The sequence below is a fragment of the Hetaerina americana genome, unplaced genomic scaffold (genome assembly GCF_022747635.1).
Source record: "Hetaerina americana unplaced genomic scaffold, ioHetAmer1.1.p SCAF_4, whole genome shotgun sequence".
Taxonomy (NCBI): domain Eukaryota; kingdom Metazoa; phylum Arthropoda; class Insecta; order Odonata; family Calopterygidae; genus Hetaerina; species Hetaerina americana.
The window spans coordinates 77,009,941-77,036,032 of NW_027286985.1; the positions used below are offsets into that span (position 1 = coordinate 77,009,941).

At 35.5% G+C, this 26,092-nt stretch overlaps 2 protein-coding genes across 3 annotated transcripts in view; both read left to right on the forward strand.

The window, feature by feature from the left end:
- LOC139692623 (E3 ubiquitin-protein ligase HECW2-like) overlaps nt 1-15,739 on the forward strand; it is a 172,927-nt gene extending 157,188 nt beyond the window's left edge. Inside the window, exons 10-18 of the mRNA XM_071590916.1 lie at nt 697-882; nt 1,363-1,700; nt 2,641-2,886; nt 3,729-3,995; nt 4,642-4,740; nt 5,569-5,761; nt 6,867-7,065; nt 8,890-9,088; nt 14,193-15,739. Coding sequence (XP_071447017.1) covers nt 697-882; nt 1,363-1,700; nt 2,641-2,886; nt 3,729-3,995; nt 4,642-4,740; nt 5,569-5,761; nt 6,867-7,065; nt 8,890-9,088; nt 14,193-14,304 — 1,839 coding nt within the window. The 3' untranslated portion in view covers nt 14,305-15,739. The remainder of the gene's footprint in view (nt 1-696; nt 883-1,362; nt 1,701-2,640; nt 2,887-3,728; nt 3,996-4,641; nt 4,741-5,568; nt 5,762-6,866; nt 7,066-8,889; nt 9,089-14,192) is intronic.
- A 3,599-nt stretch (nt 15,740-19,338) lies between these two features.
- LOC139692313 (serine/threonine-protein kinase 17A-like) overlaps nt 19,339-26,092 on the forward strand; it is a 354,906-nt gene continuing 348,152 nt past the window's right edge. For both annotated transcript variants that reach the window (XM_071590423.1, XM_071590424.1), the window contains exon 1: nt 19,339-19,776. In XM_071590423.1, the coding sequence (XP_071446524.1) occupies nt 19,634-19,776 (143 nt within the window). In that variant the 5' untranslated portion in view covers nt 19,339-19,633. The remainder of the gene's footprint in view (nt 19,777-26,092) is intronic.

Sequence of the window (26,092 nt, forward strand, 5' to 3'; positions counted from 1 at the left end):
GAAATTTGATTTTTTAGGTGGCCTATCAAATTTGGATGGTGAATTCATGACTTCTTCCAGAGAATTCCTGGTTTATTTTTTTATTTTCTATTTTTTATGAGAGAATTGAATCAGTATTATAATCTGACAAGTGCTAATAATGGCAGTCTATTAATGGATTACTGTGTGTAGGTCCCACTTTCTCCCTCTATCTTTTCCGCATGTCATCCTTGCATCCAGCAGTGGATATCAATGAACACACTCAAATGTAAATTTTTAAATAAATAAATTAGCAATTTATGGGAAGCCCTTGAATTACAAGTGATATATTCATTGTTAAATTGAGAAATTGTGTGTTTCAGGCGATAGATTTTTCAAACCGTGGTTCAGAACTTAATATCCTGTGAACTGTATGAGACACTTGTGTGAAGTGTGGATTACTTTTGTGAAATTCAGATATGAAGTGCTCATTTTGAAGTAGCATTCTAAAGACATGAAATTCACCAGTCTTCTCCATTAGGGTAGATAGCTTTCAATACCCCTCTAAACAGTGCAGCATCTCCACATCTCTTTGCTTTTTAACAAAATCTGATGCATATATATTATTTTCAATCTGTAACCATGCTTTGAATATCTCCATCTATTTTTTCTGTGGACATTGCTGCTGCACCTTGGACTGCCATTACCTTCTCCTCATCAGCTAATTCCTTCTTGCAGCAATTCTTCATTGACCATACTTGCAAGACAACCACATTTATGGACCCTAGGGTTCCATGTGATACAATGTCGCACATGGGCGCTGGTGCTCCCCACAAGCTGGTCCTCCCAGGTGCACGCAGGCGCAGCAGGAGTGCAGGGGAGGAGGAGGAAGTGCTCCACAACAATTCCATAACACAGCTGAGGGTGAGTGCTGTCATTTTCTTCATTTGTTGATTGGTTAAGTAATAGGAATTCTGAAGAGAAATTTTCTTTCAAGGCTGCTTTCATAAAGGGATATCTTTCAGTTTGTTGTTTAAGTTTTCACACATGATTTTTTTATTCTAACCATGTACTGATATATGTACTTCCAATATGCATATAGTATACTCAAGGGAGTTGATGTTCACTCTACTTTTACCATTTTTCCAAAAATATTCCTTGTTCCATGGGTCTTGATAACCTACATTATTCTCTTTCGCGTGTACTTAATTCTAATTAATGTTATTAATGGGTCTTGTTATATTATTTTTAGTGATCAATTCTGTATTATATGGAGAATGTAGAGTACTTTTTAATCTTACTTATTAGTATTTCCATGAGGCAACTGCAATGCACTTGATTTATGATGATAACAATATGCAGTTCAAGAAAATATTAAAAGTGTATTCATGATATCTCTTCTAGGCCCCAGCACTTCCTCCCAGGCCGCCAACAGGGACTGGTTTAGTTCCTGGAGGAGGTTTTTGTGCAAGTGGTCATTCTGTGCAGGGTTTAAGGATGGCTGCTGGCCCCTTGGGTGCAAGTGGTGGCAGTTCTTCCTTTGGACCAGAGATACCGACTGCATACAATGAGAAGGTGGTTGCATTTCTTCGCCAACCTAACATTTTTGACATATTGAAGGAGCGACAACCAGCTGTGGGAACCCGACAGGCCCTGCGTGACAAGGTGAATGCAGTGCGAGTGGAAGGAACTCCAGCTTTGGACCGTCTAAGCGATGACATTGACCTGACTATTTTATTGAGGTATGTTTATTTTTGTATGTTTGTCACACGCTTAACACATTATGTCATATTAGTAGATTAGCCAAAAATTACCAGATAGTGTCATATTTTGCAACCAGATTGAGTTTTAGTGAGATTTAAAAAAATATTAAATGTCTCCTTAAAATAAAATGGAGAAGCCAAATAAAAGCTCACATTAAATGGAATTTGGAGTCATTCTTCTGATTTTTTTTCTTTTTCTTTGTCCCTCATATGAAAATCAATCCTGAAGTTTATCAACTGTTTTCAGCTTATCAAAAGTTGAGCTAATGTGTCATGGTAAACAGTATCTGTTCTAAACTAAGCACCTTTCTTAGCATGTACCTTTATTCATGAAAAAATTACTTATGTGCTCCATCATCAGATATTAGGTATTAGGTGAGGGTTACATTTATAATACAGAAAAACATGCAGGGAATGCTGAGAGCACTAACACCCAGAGTTTACATGCTCAGAAAATGCTTTTTGTCACCTTAGCCTCATACTTCTGCATCTCTTTCTTCTTTATTTAACAAAGTAGATGGTTGATTGGATGGAAAATAGATGGCATTAGATAGAGAGAATCATCTATTAAATTGGCATACAATTCATAGAAACCTATACTATGTAATTTCGAGCTTTACTTTGTGAAAGTGATTCGTGACTCCATAAAGTTGGTATTTAGTACACTTGGTATTCCTGGAGTCACAGAAATATGCCTTTAAGCTGATTTGGAGCCATAAGTGCCTTTGTAGTTATTCCACTGCTTTGAAGCATGCCTATGTGAGCATTTGGTGACAAATTCTTTAAAGTTCTGATGCATTTGTTGATGAAATTTGCAATAGGTATTGCTGGAGATTTTATTTCAGCATAATATTTATTCAGCTGATAGTTACCTCAGTCTAATATCTCATGGTATATTCTCTTCCTGGCATGTGAGCAGTCTGTTCGAGCAGGAGATCATGTCCTATGTGCCTGCCTCCTCCGTCCCCTCCTCTGTCTCCTCCTCATCTGGTGCCCGCCCGTCTCCCAGGGGATCCCCCCAGCCATCACCCCAAGCATCTCCAGGACTTTCACGAGCCAATGCAAGGGCTCCTGCTCCTTATCGACGTGACTTTGAAGCTAAACTTAGAAATTTTTACCGCAAGCTGGAATCCAAAGGATACGGCCAGGGACCAGGAAAACTTAAGTAAGTTTGAGAATCATTTAAAACTGATTCATATTTTTTTAAATGCCTATGAGAATAATATAATCCCAGGTTTCAGCTATGTTTTTTGTCAGCCTTGGTGGCGGTGGGGTAACATCCTTGCCTGTCAACCCAGAGGTCACAGGTTCGATTCCCACCTTGATGTTTATTCCTCCACCTAGGGCTTGGGTGTATGTAATTGTCAAATTGTTATATCATTGTTCAAGCCCGATGTAAAAGGCTGAAGTGTTGTTTTAGGATAATGCAAAATGAATAAATAAATTTTGAATGGATCATCATTATTGCCAAATTATAGTTTGCAATACCACTTTGAAGCTTAGACCATGAGATTTACATTTTAACACTTAAGTAAGGGAAATAGATTTCAGGGCTTTATCCCAATTTTGTAGCATAATATAAGTATGTATCTACCCATAAATTTTAAAATTTAGACGAAAATTTTCATATTCCCCTAATATAATTAAATTTTGATTTTCCAGCTTATTATGCCCAAATGGGAATTTTGTTTCTTCTTCAGTTTCTTATATAATAGTATGTGGTCTTGTAGATCACTTGTTTTCATTATATGCATGCTATATGAATTAGAGATTACGTACTTCTCATTCTTAATATTTCTCCTTTCATACTTCTTCCCCAGTGACATTTTAAGCTGGGTAACTTTTCTGGGGAGTTATGAAAAACTGAAAATATTATATTCAGTAATACAGTGTTTTGAAGTTTTCTCCAAATTACTGCATTCCATTTATACTTATTTTATTGTTAAACCATTATTCCAATCTTGGTCATGTTATTTACTCATTTCTTCCTGTTTTCATTCATTTTAGATTACACATACGTCGTGAACATCTCCTTGAAGATGCTTTCAATAAAATTATGTCTGCTTCTAAGAAGGAACTTCAGAAGTCAAAATTGTATGTTACTTTTGATCGGGAGGAAGGCCTGGACTATGGTGGGCCATCTCGAGAATTCTTCTTTCTTCTATCCAGAGAGCTCTTCAACCCATACTATGGCCTCTTTGAGTACTCAGCTAATGATACATATACTGTTCAGGTCTCACCAATGTCAGCTTTTGTGGACAATCATCATGAATGGTGAGAAAGAGATTGTAACAGTATTTCAGTCACATTAGCTTATTTGGATTGACGATAATTGGTTGTGGAATTAACTATATATTTGGGCATTTTTGTTTTGGGTACTTGCCACTTGATACAATGAAAATTACAGTTTCTTGTTTAAATGATTGTAGAAAAACATTTTCTACCTTTAAAAAATATTCTTCTGAGGATTGTCACGAGTGTTTAATATACTATGAGAATTGTTTATAATATGTGTTCGTAGTAAAAAATGTTTGTTGAAATATATGTGGTTTAAGATTGAATATACGAATAGAATGAGCTGATTTCATATGAATCACTTTCACCTCTATGTAATCTAGTTAGAACTTTTGGTATTATTTAATATGATATACATACCTTTTACGAAAATCAAGATTTCACTTTTATTAAATAAATGTACACATAAAAATACAATTATTCCTGTTCTTTGAGCTGTTGATACCATTATGCTGTAGTGGGGTTCTCAAGTTATCTACAATAGGAAAAAATGGGTTTCCTTGTTTTTTATTTTGAGTTATTGTTTCATTCTGCATGGCTGATTTTTGGATTCAATACCTGGCTTATCCTAAGTTTTATGCTGATTTCTGGCTTATACTTTGAATATTTGCTTTCCTTTTTACAGGTTTCGCTTTAGTGGAAGGGTTTTGGGACTTGCTCTTGTACACCAGTACCTATTGGATGCTTTCTTCACCCGCCCATTCTACAAAGCTCTTCTCCGACTGTAAGTATACAAATTCAAGGAACTGTCAACCCAAGTTTTGACTCTGCACTGGTGTATATCTAGTCCCATATGAATTATCTAATAAGTCCAACAGTTCTTAAAAATGAGATGGTATGTACACCTAAGCAGTCACAGGCAGGGGCAGTCACAACACTGTTGCCATGCTGGGGAGTTGCTAAAATAGTTGTTTGTGTACTGGATGTTTCTTAGGAATTATAATAATTTCTGCAAACAGAAATCTGATATTTGTCCCATGTGATCCTAATTCATGTACTGGTCTCTAGTTTTGTTGACCTGTGCCCTATTATAAAATAAACAACCGCAAAGGGTAGTTTTTCTTAAAAATGAACTTCATGAATTAAGTTCCTGAGTTTATATCCTCAGTTCAACATTTTTTTCGTTCGTAAATGCAAATGTATAATTTATTACTGATGCTAATTAACTGTGTTTAATTATATATTCAGTGGACCTGTAGTCATGTGCTCACAGTGAACTGATTTCTTTGTGATGAGGATAATACTTTGAAGCCATTGTAATTGGCACCAAAGGGTTTCATGATAAAAATAAGATGATATTTCGTAAATAACATGACATACTTGATAAGTTGTGATTTATATTTATTTTGAAAAGTCGGTTCCATTCTAATGGAAACACCACAAAGTGTATTATTTCAATGCACTCTAATGTGTTCTGAGTATTCTACCATGAAAACTCAGTGTATTAAATTGTAGAGTAATACATTGTTTCATCTGCTCTGGGTATGTTTGCATGTTATATACGGTGGCCAAAATAGAAATGTATGATGTGAAATTCAAATTTATTTTTCAGGCCAGTGTCACTTAGTGATCTGGAGTCTCTTGATGGTGAGTTTCATCAGTCTCTGCTTTGGATTAAGGAGAATGACATTACAGGACTTTTGGATTTAACTTTTGCTGTCACTGAAGAAGTTTTTGGTCGTGTCGCAGAGAGAGAACTGAAGGCTGGAGGACGTAACATTCCTGTCACAGAAAAGAACAAGAAGGTAAGCTTAAATGGTCACACTAGCATAATACAAGTTCATCGACCCAGTTTGATTTAACAGTGTCTCAAATTTTTAAAAATTAGTTTTTAAGTGATATTTACCTAAAAGAATTAGTTTTAAATGAGGTTAAACATATTTATTCAGAGAAATAACTCCCATGAGATTATTCACTATTTTAACTTATGTTTTAATTGTGAATTTAACTTTGTCAACAATTTACAATTCCTAGGGCAATTATAAACGATTTACGTCCAATTCCTAGGAAATAATTGCACTAGCCAGCCATGTTTTATGTCGATTTCATGTTGAGCTGAGTCCTTAATATCCATATGATATTTTCCCCTACCTTTTGCTCAAGAATTATTATCATAAAATATGTACTGACTTCCCACCTCAAGGGTCTGGGTTCAAATCTTGGAGTTGATAGAATTTTTCTGTAGTATCCTGATGCCAAATTGTGGTGCTTTGTGAAGAACACTTTAAGTGAATACACAGTCCATTGGATGGGATGCTAAAATGTGAACCCCTGGATACCTATCATTAATAATAGGCTAATTCTGATGCTGGTTTTCTGTCCACCCTGACCCCTCCATTCCTTCCTAACGCAAATAAATTACCCTCCTTTCTGTAATGGTGCCAATGAACTAAGGTTTCATTTGCCTCCCCTAATAATTAATATTAATGATCATAAAAAGGTTTATATTGACAAGCTTACAATTTGATTGGTAAGTAAGGAAAATATTTTATCATTGACTTTTATCACCAACACATTTGAAAAAGTCATCATTGTCATGTTCTTGTAATCTTTTTAAATATTGATTTAATTTTAAGTAAAGTTTTATTCCATAAACAGTCAATAATTTGGCTGTTCTCTCTTTCTCCAATACCTTCCAAAATATCACAGTCAAAGATACTTATTAAGAGATTTCTTCCCGTTGCATTTGACTTAAAAGAGATTTTATCAACATTTGCTCAAAGAAAGAGTAGTTTACTGCCATATGTTACATGATGTACGTGTGTTGTGCTAATATGCTTTAGTTTCCCATGACCATGATCTTCACTGGATTGCTTGTTAGCATAATTTCTTTTTTGAATGAAAAAACAGGAATATCTGGAGCGAGTGGTTAGGTGGAGGCTAGAGAGGGGAGTCGGGGAACAGACCGAGTCGTTGGTGAGAGGCTTCTATGAAGTGGTGGATCCACGGCTCGTCTCCGTGTTTGATGCCCGTGAGCTGGAATTGGTCATTGCTGGCACAGCTGAGATCGATTTTGCAGATTGGAGGAAGAACACGGAGTACAGATCTGGTAGGCATACCTAGTACCTAGCCTACCATAGTGGCTGGATAACTTCTGTTGATCGAAAAGAATTGTGGCCTATTCAGCATTAAATGCTGTTTTCCTTGTTCAAATTCTAAACATGTAGAAAACACTCATTATGAGACCTTCGACAAACGTATGCAGCAGGAGGAATTGATTCCAGCTTGTCAGTTCTGTTTCTTGCCAATTTCAGAAAGGGTTTATCGCATTGATAAAAGAATCTCATTCATTTTCCAGTGTTGTGCCAAATTTGTACTATTCATTCTGCCGCCAAGTGCATTGTAAATGATTTGTTTATTTAGTTTCTATGTAGTAGTTGACTACAACTTGGATGATATGCCATCAGAATTTTTTTGATTTTTAGACAAAGAAAAGAGTTTTTAGAATTTACGTGCAACTCAATTCCATTAATCTCAGGGTTTTATTGAATAACTTAATAACAAAGGTATTCACTTATTTTGTGTCAGTGTATTTTGTGTGCAAAAATGGCTAGCCGAAAATATTAATTAAACCAAAATAAAAAATGTGTTATTTTGTGTTAGTTCCTATAGCTTTCAATGTCTATTCATTCATTTTTATCACAAGTACTCTCAAAATGGCCATGACCACCAAAAATACACATGCTCTTCGATATTTTCCCTGAAAGCAAAAGTGAGGATAATCTCACAACTTCATTCCTCTTTCATTGAGTGAGATCATCAGAAGTTCTGAAACACCCTACTATGTGCACCTTAACCTCTTAGAATGGCATCTGCTCCTTGACCTTGTGGAGAGTGGGCCCCTGAGAACTGATTTCTGATTTCCATTACTGCAAATATCATATTTTAGGAACTTCTATGTTTTTAACTTTGTTTATTTTACATGAATTTGTTTATAAAGTTTGCGATTCATTTTAGATTCATCTTCCTTTTTCTCGCCTTAAAATTGTGTGAAAAGGATCCTCTTTAATATGATGAATACGGCATTATTTCATTATATTATGTGCTATCTTGCCCCACGAACGACAAAGATCCTAATAGAAATCCTGATAAGCTTGTAACTTTCAAGATGAAACCTCGTCATCACTATTCAATACATGTATTTTATCACCTGTAATGAGTTTGAAAAGGGCAAATGACTTAGTATGCACTGTGTGAAGGAAAGAGACATTAAAGAATGATAAATAGATAGATAGATTTATTCGCCATAGAACAATGCATAATTGTTTGGGCTTCGTTCAAGATGTACCATAATTTGTGAAATATGTACCGTATCATGTTTCTTCCATGTTTTGTGCGATGCAGTTAATTTTTTTTAAACTCCTCAATTTTTGGGAAAGGGCTCAAGATTTCTTCAGGAAGACCACTTATGTATGTTGGATAAAATTAAGCCAAGTGGTTTAATTTCAATTCCAATAACACTATATCTGTTTCTGTTAAAATCTCTGTATTAATTATCCCAGTTTCAAGCAAATACTGGCATCATCAAAAGGTTTTACTGAAGATGGATACAGAATTATTTGACTGCAGTATACATAATTTCCTCCAACTGGCTGCCAAATGTGTTGATATTAAGCACAAATATGTTAAAGTATGCTTGTATGTCAATATCAGAAACATGTAGGGAATAGATTTGATTTTCATTAGACTGATGACTAACATCCTTGTTCCACTATAAATCTAGATATTGATAGTCTCTTTCCTGTTGTGTGTTATGCTTAAGATTAATCCCAATCTGTAGCAGTTACAGAATGAGAAATTCATGCATCAGTGCACTAAATATATCTCATTTTCCTTTTTTCTAATCCCTGTAATGCATCCTTTCATTATTTAGGGTACCATGACAACCATCCCGTTATCCAATGGTTCTGGCAAGCCATGGAGAGGTTTTCAAATGAGCAACGCCTTAGATTACTCCAGTTTGTAACTGGGACTTCAAGTGTACCATATGAAGGATTTGCTGCATTGCGTGGATCTACTGGCCCAAGGAAATTTTGTATTGAAAAATGGGGAAAGCCTGATAGCCTTCCACGGTGAGTATCTTTTATGGAATGAAGGGCTTTATTTGTGTTGTAATTCTAAGTTGTCATGCAGAACCACCAATGTCACATTGATGATCAAAGTATTATATTTCTGTGATACAAATCTATTAGTATTTGGCATATTATGTCCTTATGGATTGGTCAGGATGGTGCGGTAGCTAGTGTACTACCTTCCCACCGAGACCAGGGTTTGAATCCTTGAGGCAGCAGATATTTTACAGTGGTATCCTGATCCCTACTTGAGCTGCTCTGTGGAGAGCACTTAGAGTGAGTCACTGTTCATTGGATGGGATGTTAAACTGCAAATTCCTTGGTGCCTTTCATTAAGATAAAGGCAATGCCAATGCCTGGTTTCTCTCCACCCTTACTCCTTTCCCATCCATCCCTAATGGTGCAAATGGCCTTAGCTGCCGCCTCCCCTAAAATTACCACTACTACTGGATTGGCATTTAATATAATACAAGGGGCAGTCAAATGAAAACTGAATAACCACTACAACAACCAGTTTGTATGCACCAAAAAGATTATAACCCAACAACTGCATGTACATGTGAGTTATAACTAAGCAGTTCTCCTAGCACAATGATGGCAGTATCAATACATAAAAAGCCAGCTTTTAGTGGACTGTGTTTTATGGTGGGTGTTCAGTTTTCATTTGACTTCCCTTAGTATTTGAAAATATGCTTACCTGTTATCAACTGCATTCATATAGTTATAGTGCTCCAAATATGTATCTCTTCAGAGATATGTTGTCCCATAATTATGAAATTTTGTGCATATTTTATTTATTTTTATATTAACGATAGTCTAGGAAGTGGCATTTCTTCAGTCACTTCATGAAAGATAATAATAATAATAATGTATTTCTTTATAGTAAAAAAGCATTTGAAACCCATGTTATGTTAGATAAGCAGGAGTTTTTACAAAATATTACATTCCATGTGTTAACATTTAGAGAATGAAAAATAAAAAACCATTGTTCTTATCCATCTGATGGAATCCAGAAAAGTACAAAAAACAAAATTCTATCCAAGGAAAGGTAAAATAAAGATTTATTTAAATGATATTCTATTTACAAAAAGCATTATTCTTTACTGTTGATCCATTTGCAGGGTATGCTTATGATTGATACAAAGCATTGATTGACTCCTCCAACCTCATCACACTGTCCCTAATATCCTATTAGATACTCATAAAATAGAGCGGAATTATTTAACTTCACTGAGTCACTGTACCTTTTTGAAGAAATTTGTTCCTTTTCCCATCCTCAGCAAACGTGATCTATTTATTATAAGCAGATCACTTTTGTCATTATTCTAAGGTAATCTTGAGATAAGTCATTATCCTAAGGTCTCCTACGCAACTCATCAGATTTGAAACTTGTCTTTGGAGATATTTCGTATCCTAATCATAACCACAACCTTTATTTATCATTAGATGGAATCTTACCACAATAGATCCTCAATAGAAAAGATATCCAAATGACATATCCTTTGGGGGAAGTTCACATTAGGGAATATGAAGTACACTGAAACAAACAATTACAGTTTTTTTCAAAATTAATGTGTATTTTTATGGTGTGTTAATGATGGAATAGAACCATCCAAATAAAAAATGACCTGCGAAAGAAAAATATCTGCCATAGATCCTTGAGAAATCATTCTGATTGCACAACCTTAACTTGCAAAGTGACTCTAAAAATTTTATATTTGGCATTTAAATATTAGAAAGCATACACGAAGGACATACAGGCCAAACAAAGCTCAGAGCACTCTCACAGAAGGCCCGTTTTGGAACTGAGATCCCAAGTCACTAAAATTGGTGTCTGGGTAATTTTTTGCATTCATATCCCTTCGTAGAAAAAGGACCCCCCTGTGGAAAATTTGAAAGTATTGCTTAGCCTCATATGTTTTAGAAAAACTGACCATTGGGGAAATATGGCTGGGATGAGAACCCTGATATGTGAAGTGAAGGAGCTCATGGCCCAGCAAGCATTTCTTTCCCATGCACCTCTACTGGTGATTTTACTTTACCTCCCCCTTTAAGAAGATCATCTGTGTATGATATCTTTGTCCCCCTGTATTTCTCTTGAAGTTTATTCTTCAAGCTTGCCAGAGTGATGGAAAAGAGAGCAAAGAATATGACAATGTTGGTTGGGAATTTAAGATGATTGCATATTCCTCACATTTCTTTAAATAAACAAGGTCATTCTATGTGTAGAAAAATTTAAAGTTATGACAGAATTCAAAAGCATTCTTCTCAATACGGACATGAAATAGAACCATTCATTTGGCTATTGATTCAGGAAGGTTATTTAATTTTGTGACTGAACTACATATACCAGTTCTTCGTATGGTTGAATTTAGGTTTTTTTATGGCTGAAAAGGAATCAATTTCTCAACTTATACTCAGTGATGGTGCTATGCAAGCTTATTTGGATGATCTTAAAGCCTCACGCCAGCCGTTAAAGTCTTTAGGACTTTTTACTTAACGTGATTGCTACACTGCAGCAGAAAAAAGTGTGTAATGTTGCCATCAATGATTATTTAAAAAAAATAAGGTTCCAATTCTGTGTGAGATTTTCTGGGAATTTCTCCTTAACTAGGTGCTTGGGTAAATTAAGTGCTACATCTGACTGAATCTTGACTTATTTTTTTATCTTATAATGATTTTTTCATTTTAAAATGTGTGTCCTGAAAGAGTTTTAGTTTATTATACATAGTCTGTTTCAGAAGATGTCCTCCCAAGAGAATGAAATTACATTTTATTTATTTATTTATTCAGTATAAGTCCGAAAACAGCACATTTTGGCCTTTACATCGAACTATTAACAAGGATAACAATGGTCATATTTACAAACACCCAAGCCCTAGATGGAGGGAAACTCACCCAGGCGGGAATCGAACCCGCGACCCTCGGAATGGCATACGAGGACGTTACCCCGCCGCCACCGGGGTCGGCCATTTTTATACCATTTGAACGAGAGTAGTTCAGTCGTAACCTGGGTCTGTTATCTTCAAAATGTCTTTGTCCCGTTATGGAACATGGTATTTTATTTCAAGGGTTATACTTTCAAATTGAAATAAAATTTATGTACAAGTTACTGTAAATGGTTACAGCAATGTTGGTTAAACAGCTAAAGGAATGATGAAAAATACAAAATTGCAAGCATAAAATTGCATCGCTGAACTATGGATATGTAAAGATTTGTATCACAAAGTTATGAGCTAATTGCTTCCAGAAAGAATAGGAACATGATCAGTATGACATGAACAGGGATGTGTCATAGTTAGTATTAAAGTCACATCTCTTAAAAAAACAATAGCACTCATAGATGTATATGTAGTCCTGGTTCTAAGTATACCACCTTCTGGTCTAGATTAGTGTTATGATGTTACATATAATTAAAAATTTACTTTAATTTCTGGCCTGCGGAAGAAGTTTCATAATAATATTTAATACGTTTGGTGAAACATAAATTGTCCTATATGTTTCTGTCAACATCATTTATGGCACACATGTTAACCGTATTACCTCTATGGTACTTAAATGTTCCTTTGAAGTTTAGGAGTCAAGTATTTTAATTTGGTCCTTATCTTATATTTTAGAACTAAAAGTTTAGTTGCAAAATTGCCATGATATAAATCAATTTTGCTCAAATTTATAGATCTTATTTTTCAAAAAATATCTTGATGAAAAAAGTGTCACTTCCTGATCTGCTTGATAAAAAAAGTCCTTTTGTCTTCAACACTATATAGGCATTCAGGTGTGTATTATTACTAAGTAATGGAACCGTGTTTACCCCCATATTTAATGTTACTTAAGGGCTGATTAGGCATTTCATTGTGGTGTCACATCAGTTCATTCCCTTGGCATTCAAATGCCGAAGGTTTCTATTAAATTGCGTGTAAGTTCAATGAATAAAAGTCCCAATGCTAATAATATATATTTTATCTTTACTCTTGGCATCAATGAAATGGCGTTGGTACCTTCTGGTGCTTCTCATGATGCCGTTTAGCACATGGTGTGTAGATCAGCTCTATTTGAAAAGTTTCGAGTGTGGTAGAATACTTATTTTATTTGCAGTTGCTTTAGTTGCATTATTTGGTTTAATTTCCATGTATTTGTAGTATTATTTCACTGAATGTAAGTGATGTACATATTGGTGAGTATACCAAGGTGTGGAGTGCGGCAAATGGATTTCAAGTCAAATTTAAGTAGGAATATTTGATGTATCTGTCGATGTTACTTTCTTGTTCACTTCTAGTTTAATTATGAAAGTAGAGAGCTGCATGGTCTTCAGGAGTACTCCTCTACTGTAATGAGATATCTTTTTCGTAGTGTAAGGATATTAAACTCTCCTAAAATTTTCAGACCAAATTGTTTTTTTCTTGTAATTGGAGATAGAAACCCTTGAGTTGAAGACTTTCTAGACTCAACAGCATGCCTCCATCTTTCTTATAAAGACAATCTGTAATGGAATAAAATAGTGTGAATTTGTTTTTTTCATCTGTGAATAAAATTGCTCGGAAGAACAGAGGCTCTCCTAGCACCTAATGACTGCATTATGTGGTTACCCTAGTATCAATGTTTAGGTAAAATTTTTTCTTGCAGTGTAAAATAAGTGAAATATGCTCATGACTTTATGAATGCGCTAGATAACGTAATGGTAGATCCTCTCTGTGTAATTGTTCTTAATGTGGAGAAATTTTTATGCTCTTATAATTCATCTCCTAGATGGCTGTACGTAAGTGTGATGGAACTAGTGTTTTCTTTCTATTCAGTGTCACTCCATATAGTATGAAGGTTGACCATGCAATTCCATAATGTATTTTTTTTTAAAGTTCTTGCCAAGGTGGATGCTCTAACCAGAATCATAATCACCATATCATTCAGCTTGATATGCATATGTAGTTGTACTGAAAGTTAAATTCAGCTGTGCCCATTCACAGCTGTTATCAGTTTTTGTTCAAGTGAATCACTCATTTGAGTAAAAATTATTTTCACTTGTCTTAACCTTAATGGTCCTGAGAAAAAAATTTGGTTCCTTCCTATTCCAGGTTTAATTAATGTGTGACATTTCTTTTCTTTCCAGTGCTCATACTTGCTTCAATCGTCTTGATCTCCCTCCATACCCTACCTCCGAGATACTCTACGAAAAACTTCTGCTGGCTGTTGAAGAGACTAGCACGTTTGGTATTGAATGATGAATGAAGCACACAGTCCCTTTGAGTCCTATGCTCATGTGAAAAGTGATCTTGAGGGAGTGAAGTTGGACATTATAAGGGAAGGGACACCACAAGTGAAATTTAAAAAGAAATTTATTAATATAATTATTATTAAATTGTTAATAGCTGATTTTTGGGAGTTGCTTGACATGGGGAAATGTTAATCTCATGTGCTCAAAAAAAAAAAGGCAGTTGGAGTTGAGTTCTCACGAGTCCATAAAATTTTTGAGCTATATATGTACATACATACACATAGGTAGGAGAACCATCCGTTGACTCAAGTGTGAAATACTTACATAAGTGATACCTGCATAAAATGAATGCATTGCCTTTATTGTCAGTAGGAGATAACCTGCACATATCTCCAATGTCTCTCTCATTCACATGAAACCTTTTGTGCCAATCACCATTTGTTTTTAAACGTAGAGCACATCAGTTATTCAAAAGTAAATCGTTTAAGACATGCAAAAAATTGTGTATTTTTGCAAGTTTTTGTGCGATGTTGTTTTTTTATTAAAGAAAATTTTGTTTATGTGTCAGTACATTGGAGTCATATTAGTTGTAAGTGCATATGATGTCCATTTTTGGATAAGCTATTATTAACTTATTAAGCATCAAAGGGTTATGAAGCACTTTTATAGTCTTCAAGATATTATATATAAATATATTGTCATTACATTAACAGTATTTTATAAAAACTGATGATAGATTTTTATAGGTTGTGAAAGCATCCAAAAGCTTCATTTTAAACATAATGTTCATGCTTCTCAGGCATGTCTCTGAATTGTGTATATCTTTGTTGAATATTGGCTGTTAGGTATAATTTGCACAACTTTTTGGCTGTGTCGCTTTACATTTTACAGTGCTCTTATGTACTTGATAAACAATCGATATCAATTCACAATGCAGCCTGAAAGATCTTGATATTTATTTTTATTTTATTGTCCTCAATAGCAGTATTTTACAGTTACCAGGGATACATCTGTGAATATGTTGATTTTGGAAATGAGTTTTGCATCACCCAAATAATTATCTTTTATCAGCATCAATTACTTGCAGTTGCTTAATGTATTCCCATGAGTCATAAGTGACTACTTCATTATTAGGTAGTTTTATTTTTGAAGGCTATGTGATTGTAGTGAGCTAGTCATTATTCAGGAATCACAAGGAATAATATGTTGTGAAGTGTGTGTGCACTGTTTGATTGTGATATTTACAATGTTTTGTTTTTATTTATATGTGTTAATTTATTTTTTCACTTATCAAGAAATCATATTTATGAAATCCATATTATTTAAGCATTTCAATAATTTTCAAGTGAACTGTAAAAGTCTTACTTATAGTCAAGAAATTATTCGATTTATAATAAAACTCCACAGTTGTTCCTGAATCTGTTATTTTTCTTAATTAGTACTTTAAAAATATTTTCTCACTTTTTTCATCACAAAATATTATGTTAGGAGGTGTATAGATTGGATATTATCTTGAAAAGAGCATTTATTTGCTGACCCTTTGGTATGTCCATGGATCTTACTCATAGTTTAAACTGTGCAAATGTGTAAGTATTATAAATCCATAAGATATCAAGAGGTATACTGATGTTGCATATGCATAATTGGTTTATGCAAATTAAGAGTTTTCATTTTTCTTAGTTTCTTGAAAGGAAAGTAATCCACTTACATTTTAATGTAATATTCCTGCTCCAATGAAATTTTGAATGGATTCATGTAGTTTTTGGTTACAGTTGCATTCCAGTCCTCCCCACTCTTATTTGCAGGAAACAGCTTTTGAGTAAAAGACAACTTGACTGAATTGTTTCTCTTTCTCTATATTCATGATGAAGTTGTTGCCTTCATGTAAAGATAAAGACATAGGGGGCTATTATTCAATTTGTTACTCTAGACATTGTGGATTTAGGAGTTCTCATGACCAACACAGCTCCAGTAGTTATCACAGAACTCAAAATAGCTCTTTTGGGTCTGGAATTAACCATAACTGGCTCTAACTGGAATTAATTTTGGAGTTTGGAATAATTTGATGTCAGGTCCACTCATAGGAGTAACTTCAGCAAAAGTTAGTTGTGCTATGGTGGTCACACATCAGTAGATTTTGATCCATTACGTAGTGGGCCGTTGGTGACACTGTATGTTGTGATCAATAAATATTTACTGAACCAGTGTCCACTAAGTCAAGCCTGAAAATATGAAATATTTGATAGCTCAGAATCCACGATGCTGAGGGATCGGCTGAGGCTTGAAAGGAGACAGATATAGGGACACTCACAATGTATTTTACTGCTGTACATAAAATAAGATTTTAAAATTAATATTTCCAGCTCCAAATGAAGTTGTCCAATATCTCTGCCAGTTGTTAGAGCTGCCATATAAGAAAAGGTGAACTTATGTACTCGGCATTAAATTCAATATCGAAAAGCATGCTTATTATAATGTGCAATAGTGCAACTTTATCTCTCAAATCATTGGAGTTTTGCTGTGACTGTTGTATGGTGTTCATTTAATCTGTATTTTGACATCATGCATATAACTTCTTTTTTTCAAATGCAAAACACTTTCAAAAAAGAAGGATATGCTGCCCTGACCTTTATTAATTTACAAGAATTTAGTTAAGCTACTGGAAGTCACCTATTAGATTTTGAAATTTTTATATTTTGGTTTTCATTAATATTTTTTGTATCATATGGAATATTTATAATATTAATTTATAGCCAATGAAATTTTAATAGTATCATTATATTTTTCTTATTAAAAAATATATATGTACCAGTTTAAAATCCAAGTACTCTACTAAACACTAGGCTAATGGAATCTTGGAAAGTTAACAAGGACCTGAACCATTTTTACAGTTTGCCAGACTTGGTCATGTTATGAAATAGAGTTCAATCCAGAACTGGATTCATTCTTGTTGCCAAGCATATATGCTGTGGTATTTATAAACCAAATTGGGAAAAAAACACCAAAATTAAGGATATTAACAGTGAGATGTGTAAAATACATGCACACTGACAAGAGTAAACAAGTTAATAAAAACAGTTTAAATGTTATTCATGCAATTGCAGGATGTGAAATTCCTTTACAATGAGTAGGAAAGCAAATACTTTATTTCCACATAATGTAATTTCATTTGTGACTGGTCTCAATTAATGCCTGGAAAAGATTGTTCAGCTTTCTACCATTCTCATTGGGAATACCTACTTATGTAAATAGTAACTATTTAGTCTCTATTTTTGCCTAAACACACTTTCCCTGGAATATTTCAAATTATTTCAAATTTACAGCCTCCATTGGCTGATATAATTTCTGGCAGGATGTTTCTCACACCCACCAATGATTAATTGCAACCATTCCATTCCACTGCATTCTTTCAGCGTTATCTGAAGTTCCAGTCTTAGTTCCTTTTGTGATCAGGTTGGAGCTAATGATCAAAACAAATCTGTTATAACATTATGGCAAACTCAAAATGAGATTAAATTTTTATAAGAACTGTCATGAAGCGGCGCAGAAAATATTAAAAGTGTTCAGAGAGTTAGGCAATACTGCTGCATCAGGGACAGTTTTTTAGCCTGTGTTGCTATTATAATTTCACACTTAGCTTTTTAACTTATGCATAAGCATGATTAGCATATTGCATATTGAGCATTAAGCATATTGTAACAAAGGAATAGAGATAATCAGCCAAAAAGTAATATCATGCTAAGGAAATACATTATGGGGTCATATATGTGCTACCTTTAAGTTCAAAACGGGTCTCCCTACTTAAAGCCTTAATAATTGTAGTGATATGTCCTTTGCCATTGATTCAAGCTTCTTTTGCAGTTGTCAAGACCTTTTCTTCTCTGTCCCCTCCACTACACAAGAAAAATTACCTATCTGCTTGGCAGCAGTACTCCATTATTGCTAGAAATATCTCTCTCACTCTTAGGCCTCAACCATTATGCATGTGGCAACAGAATAGAAGAACTTCACTCACTTATGTTTGTGATGTGATGTATCATAATTATTGGTTAGTCAATGAAGAATATCTACCAAAATTTCTAGATTAATGCTTGTAACTGTGTCCAGAGTAAAGGACCATGATCAGTACTTATTCCAGAGTATACACTGATGGGCTAATGTGGTGTGGGGGTTTGTAATTTAGAAACTAAATCGCATTTCACCACAGATCCAGGATTATTCAACTCTGGGTAGTTACACATTTATTTGCATGCATCAAAATTCAAGTTGATAACTAGAGAGCTTCATTCCATGTCCACACTATGCCAAATATTATAAAAGATACCTGAAAAAATGTGCCCAGCCCAATAACATAAGTCATGTCTGATTTTTCAAAACTTGACTTGAAATATCTACTAAAACAAGAATCATTCTGAAAGAGACTGTAATATCTTGAATACCATCTCAACCAATGAAACTTTACCGATTAATAAAATGCATAAGATGGAAAAATATAGCAGATACAACATAGCAGTATTGCCTAGTAAACAATAATGACTGATGGATGCTCTCTGCTAGGCATCGTTATGTGATGTCACAATAGAAGCAAACTCAGAGGAAATACTCTAAGGAATAACAGCCTCTTGAAAATAATAAAAGATGAAGAAATGGATGGGAAGTACATGCTACAGAGGTGGTCTAAGTAAAATATGCCAAATGGAAAATTTAAATGTAAGAAGTAAATGAAGAAATTTCCTGAAAGGAGAACAAAGTTTACGATATTTCATTTTTCCCTTGAAAGTTAATATTTGTTCCAAAAATTTTTATTGAAAGGCTCACAATTTGAGAATGCTGTTTTGTGTAGACTCCAAGCATTTTAAATTTGCCATAATTTAAATTTTTGAACTGATATGAACCGAAATGTGCTACGTAGTTTGCCTTCATTGCAACAGATGGAGTTAAGTAACCACATTTGAATTCCGACAACAGCGCCAAATTCTCGGGAAAGCACTTCTATGGTTCAGTTCAGGGAGCACACATCGTTACTCGTGCTGAAGTTTCAAACTCGTTTGGTGTGGTTGTGGGGATGCACGTGAATCGAGTGGTAATAGTGAACATTATCGCGTGATAGCTTGCCTTAACTTTGGTTCCAAACGGTTTTGAAGAAACACCTTCATCTGTGGGTCCACTGTTGCGTGCAACAAGTGGCGTCTTACGCCTAGTTCGTTACATACTTGTTTACTTAGTGAAAGAACAGGTTGTTCTAAGTGTTGTCAAACCGCAGCATTTCTGGTTTGCCCGTATGAGTCTTTGAATGTGTCTATTGACAGTATCCGGCGAGTATTCTAGTTGATAAAATGTCAAAGTTTAATAACGCCAATATGTGCATGAACTCGACTCGGGAAGGTTTGTTGTGTATTCCTGATGAACGAATGTCAACGTTGATCAAGAAGGAACCCATCACAGCCGAGTATCATGTGGAGCATACGCCGTTTGCAAGGTAAATCAGATCATTTCTCTCGTTTCTCCCAGGAATTAGTTTGATTCAGTGGTGTGGATGGAATTTTGCTTTCACTTTACGATTGTTGTTGTCGTTTGGTGCTGCGGAAGTTATAATTTTCGTATTCAAATCTCGCCAGTTACGCCACGCTTACTGTATGTAAATATTTGGATTACAAGTAGTGTATTAATATATTCATTTTTCTCTTATGCTTAATCCATTTCGCCGAAGTTCCTCTCGTTTATTGTGGTTACTTGGTTTCCATGGTTACTTGTTACGGCGAACGTGTTTTACCGTGTGATTAATGTCCAATTTAGTTTTGAAACTTCTGCCGTTCATTTACTATCTTATTAACCTAATAGGGAAGTGGATGATAAAATTCGAATATTTTCTAATTAATAGGGAAACTTTGAAGTTTTACGTAGACTAAAATGAACAGTTGACTCGTTTTAATCCTGTAAACTAGAGGTAAACGATTGGTCGCGACAATACCTTTCCTGAATGAACTTCTTGTTCTCCGGGATCGCCTTGCGATGAGTCACACTGGAAACTGTTATGATTTTCATTCTGGAAGAAACGAATTTAGTCGTAACCGTCTCCCTTTCTTCGTATTCTGTTTGGTAAGCAATTCATTACTTAAACTGCTAGGTACTGCGGCTTTTTGTCAAACTTCAGTTATCCCAGGTTTTTCTTCGATTGTGGATTTTTGGGATGTTATAAAATATAAGAGAACCGCTGTGCAGTTCTGCTATTTCGTATTTTCCTACTGAACAGTTTAAAGTATTTAAGGGAACTCGAACCTATGACTGTGGTTTTATTTGGATCCCCAAGTTCCCCATTAATTTTGTAAAATTCGATTAAGAAGACTTGGATCATCATCACACATTTTTTTTATTCGTTCTTTTCCGATTACTAAATCCAGGAGATAACCTTAGTATTAGAATATTAATTTAGTTAGTATATCTTGAACGTCTCGGTTTATGTGCTTTGGGAAGTAAGTGTGTTTAATTTATTTGCATGTTGCACGATTAGCAATGTATTTGTCCGCATAATTGTGTGTTATAAATTTCGATTTTGTAGTCATTTTTAGCCAAATTAATTGAATGCTGGCCAAGAAATATAATTTTCCTCTTTTGTTTTGTTTTTCCGAAACCAGACTTTTCATGGATCTGGAAGGTTAGCGAGTGTGCATTTTGTTGTAGAATTAAGTGGTTTCATGCCGAGGTCCTTCTCATTTAAAGGCAGTGCATGCGTGATAAGTATTGGTGGATACGCTGTGAGAAATGTGGGAATAAATTCCTAGTTGACGTACCTAGCAGTCGTGCGTTTAGGTTTCTAAAAATTTTGACTCCCTTCTCAGTTACCGCTTAGTGATACACTTAGCACACAATAGAAAACGGTGAAAGATGTATCGCTAAAAAAGCACCAAATTCCTTAGAATTCCGCCGTAAATAATTAGTTTAAACGAACTATGACGTAGTCTCTGCCTAATTTTAATTTCTTTGTCTGGCATCGCTATTGTAAGACAAAGAAACGTCGATTGAACGCGAGGATAAGTTTATTCATCAGTCAAATGACTTGCGATAGCTATAAAGCATACCTGAGTCAATCACTTGAAAATTGCCTAATTACAAGTGGCAAGTTGCATCGGTATTAGCATTAAACAAAGATATCATCCGACTCAAGTTCTTCTCTTCTAGTTTTCATGACCGTAATACCTATATTAAAGGGAAGGGATGGAATAATAGTTAGTTAGGTGCCTCGTCGCGGTAGTATTTTCATATTGCGTTACATTCCTGAATATTTCGGGGATTTATTTCTGGCAAATAAAGCGGAATATTCCCTAGTTTTTTCGGGGCAGGAATGAGGTTGTACTTTTGCGTCCTTTTGAAAGTTGCCTCCTCAATTGCCACCGGTACTCCCCCTTCGTAGTGAACGTAATATGTGCTATTATTGTGAAATTCCTGAGATGAGCATTAATCTCAGCGAATGTGGGACCTTGGATAAAAATGTGTTTAGTTATAAATATTTGATCATAAAAATAGTGTTGATTAGTGTTGTATATAGGTAAGCCATCCATCTGTGTTTGCTCAGGAGCCTGACTTCACCACTTGATTGCTCTAACGTTTTGGTTCACAATATCAGCTGAAATTTCAATAACATTTATCTCTTCAGGTACAAATTCTCGGCAACTTCCTGTGTTTCATCTTTTGGTGTGACTTAATCCCTATATTCATTATCTTGTGAAGTTCTTTGCAACTACTATGATGTTGTCGATATTTGTTAATTGCTCTAATATATTATAATTCTGTAGCTCCGAACATACTTCGAAATGTTTTTAATAATTAACGTTGTTTATCCTCGCCAACGAGGTTTACAAGAGCTATTAACTCGCTGTGACGTATTACTCAAGGTACTTGCTCGACCTCGAATTAATTAGAGCCTTTCGCCAATAGGTCGCAGGTTAAAGGTTGTGCCGGTGAAACTGATTGAGGCCTCATTCGTTTTATTTTTCGGATACTTGAGATAATTTAGCAGTTACCAGTTTTTTGAGTTTCGCCTTTAATAATTTTCATGTTACGTGTCCAGTTTTCAATATCATCTCATAAGTGAACCATGAGCTAGAAGCGTAAAGAAAGTTTCTTTTGAAGAAAATACATCATTTACTTGGTATAATAATGCTAATGTAAATCTAAAGAAAGTACCATCCGATTTGGCATACCGTGCCTTTTCGAGAGATTTTAACGGCCGGCACGTTGGAAGACTTATTTCCCATTGAAAAGTTCATCTTGTCGATTAATGTGAACGGACACATTGAGTCGCATTGGTAGGAGCAGTGGGGGTGGCGCTACGGTTTCTATTTCATAATTTTCTCAGTTTTTAGTGTTCAAGATCAAACTTTTTTTATGGTGAGCCCTCGGTCATTTACACACTTCTCGTTGTTGTAGCAGGGTATATACGGATTGCGGGTGTCAACGGGACGAGTGTTTCCGTCAGTAAAAGAAGTATCACGAAAACTTTAATATGACCTAAACTTTGAAACATAAGACAACTAAATAAGGAAATATGGTTAAAACCTGATGTTAGAGGCAGTCAAAATCGCCGAATATGACTTGAAAAAGTCATTGCGTTTATTCCTCTCAAGTTTAAGTGGCTCACCCCTGAAAAAAATAGGCGGTTTTCATTCAGAATCTTCCCTTGAAGCCATATAAAGCACTTCCTGAGTGATTGATATCTTAGGTGACCGTCATACTTCAACGGGTGCCAAAGGTTTTTCATCTATTTTGTTCGACAGTATCGATATAATTTTTATAATTTCCATGCACAATTTCCGGTGTTGACTAAAAACTTTGATTGAACGGCAGCAATAGGTTTATTGTTTTGAAATTTTATGAATTTCCAGTTCCGTCCAATTTAAAGGAAACTATCTGCAGTTTTGTTTGTTAGATGAATGAAATCTTGTCTAGAATGTAGTTTAGAATAGGGTCAATATTTATAAGTCTGGTGGGACTGTAATTTCTTAAAATTAGAAAAACTATATAGCGCTAGTCAGTCAAGAAAGGAGGAACGAACGAAGAAAATGGCATGTTGTTTGCCGCCGTGCATATGAAGTAATTACCATAGTCTAAAAGTTAACAAATTTTGGTTATGGTAATATATCATTTGATGAAGTGGTTGTCTGTGTTAATTAATTAACGCCAGAAGAAGAAAATACACTTTTCCTTACTTTTTAATTAGGTTCGCATTCATTTGAATCCAATTAAAAAATGAAGACTAAGACTGCTTAGTGCGTAAGGTGAAATACTTTTTCATCTCTTGTTTATAGAGAATGCATGCTTAATAACAAAATAATCATTTCGTAAGCCACAGTATTCACTCCTTGATGCATTTCCAAGAGATATAAGTTATGCTTTTTTGTTATAAGTCGGTGCGAATTCTAATTAAATGATATTTCGACGTTTAAAAAATCTGTGCTTTCGGACTGCGGACTACTAACTCTTTATTTTTCCCGTAACTCAGATTCATCGTGTGCACCTTATTGCGTCCACTCAACTGGCGCATCATATGCTGAAATGCTAATGATATATATTTTTTTCCTTATGTAATTTGCATGAGCTTTTTTTAATTTTTTCCTTACGAATGGAGGACCAGCTCACTCATTCATTCCTTTATGGGGTAATTTTTGAGGAACTCGGATCGGCTGAGATCCATGCAGACTCACTTAAACACTAAGCTAAGCTCAATCGAAGGGATGGATGATTATGCTAGAAAATCAATCAACGCTGAGAGCCGTTTTTTTCGCCTTCGCGTATTCTCTCCCCCTTTCCTTTGCCCTCCCTGTGAGGAGTGTTTGTTTTCTTCCTCCTCGACGCGCGCGCCGTAGGCCGGATTGATTGGACAGGCCGAAAATCATCGCGCTGAAAAACGGTGGAGTTGAAAAATTGACGAAAGGTTCGGCAATCAATCATCCCATCGCGCGTCGAATTCCTCCCCCGGTGTATTTTCGATTTGTTTACTTCCCTTAATCCTCGAACCGCAGGTTCGGAACCAATGAGATCGACCTTGAATTTTTGAAAAATACGTATCATATATATTTTAGTAGGTTCGCGTTTTTTTGTCAGTCTCCAGGAGGGAACGGACCTTGTCACGTCCGCGATTTTATTTCGCGACTCCATCCATCTCGATCTTCCCCGCCGGGGTAATATTAATGTCAGGAGTCTTGTTTCGAGCGATGGTTTCTGGGGGCATCTCGCGAAAAATTGCGGCTGTCAGGCGAGTTAACATCCTCGCAAAATTGCCCGTGCACTCATTCGTGTACGAAGAGGTTTACATTTCGCTTGTCAGATCGTGTTACGACGAATCTCTTAGAGATGGATAGGTGCAAATCGCTTTGTCTCGCCAACGTGTTTCTAATTGTACTGGATGCTCTCGCGAGGTGCTCGCTAATGCGTTTTCCGCGAATTCCATCGCGCGCGATTGGTGATTTTGGATTTAAAATGGAGTAAAATTACCGCTTCGTGGTCATTGTTGCGTGAAATCAACAAGAGTTGGGCCCGGGGGGGGGGGGGGGGGGGAGCGTCGATCTGGTTGATTGCCTAATCGGTGGTTGCTGCTAATTTTAATGGCGGCGACGGGCAGCAATTAGCTATGCAAAATCTAGTGACGCACGATCCGTGGAAATCGCTGTTTTATAATGGCATCCTTAGGCATTTGGATGCGTTGGAGAACTGTCCTACAATTAGTTTTGGTCTGCATTATAATAACATAAGCTATGTGGCCACGATAGAGTTCATTCAATAATTGCGGAATTAAGAACACTTTGCTGAGACTCTAATTGTTCTTTGAATATATTAGGTCTGTTTTGTTTTACTGTTATAGGTTTCTACAAGATGTGGTATAATGAAATGTGATTAGTTGAAATTTATCTTTGCCTCCCATTCGATGTCTTTACTCTACGATGTCATGGACCATTTTTTCCTTCACTCTCTGAGTTGTAACTTCTTTCATTAATTTGGCATATTTCTGGGCAGTTTAAAATTAATTTTCTAAGGCGTTTTGGCACTCCATAATTGGAACTTCAGCAAGGGAGAATTTGCAATTGGTTGGGCTGTGAGATTTTCATTTTAAAACTACGACCTTCGGAATGTCGTCTGTCGGCAATACATTGACATGAAATTTTCTTTCATATCCAGTGACACCAACCATGCCATAACTAACTTATCGCCCAAACAATGATTTCTACAAGATCATTCATATCATTAATAAACTGGTAATATATCGATGTATAACATATCGATGATGATTATCTACTCGAGATGTATCGGTTCATTATATATTGGTCGGTCAACTTAGAAAACTAGTTCATTCACCGTGAGTGAAAAACAAACAATACATTTGTTGACTACCTTAACTAATACATAAGATTCATGACACATCAGTTTAAATCTGTTTACTCCTTTCGAAATGTATGGAAATCTTGAAAGCTTTATTCAGCTCGTATTTCCCGCTTTTGTGCCAGCTTATAGTAAGTACGAAGCAGGTGACCCCAATGTGTCTACCAAAGTTGTTTTCCACATTTGCTACTCCATCCAAAATCTTTCCCATAGATAACATATTATCGAGGGCTCCGCGATTAAGGGGTTTGTGGTTACAAAAAACGTTCGCTGAAAGTGTGTACTTCCTGGGCCATGTGGAAGGTCCAGTCCTGTGTTAGCAGACCTACGACGAATCGCCACGGATCGTGGTCGGATGTAAATTATAAATTTTAAAATAATTGGGCAACATGTAGGGATATCGATCGAACTTCGAGGTCGAA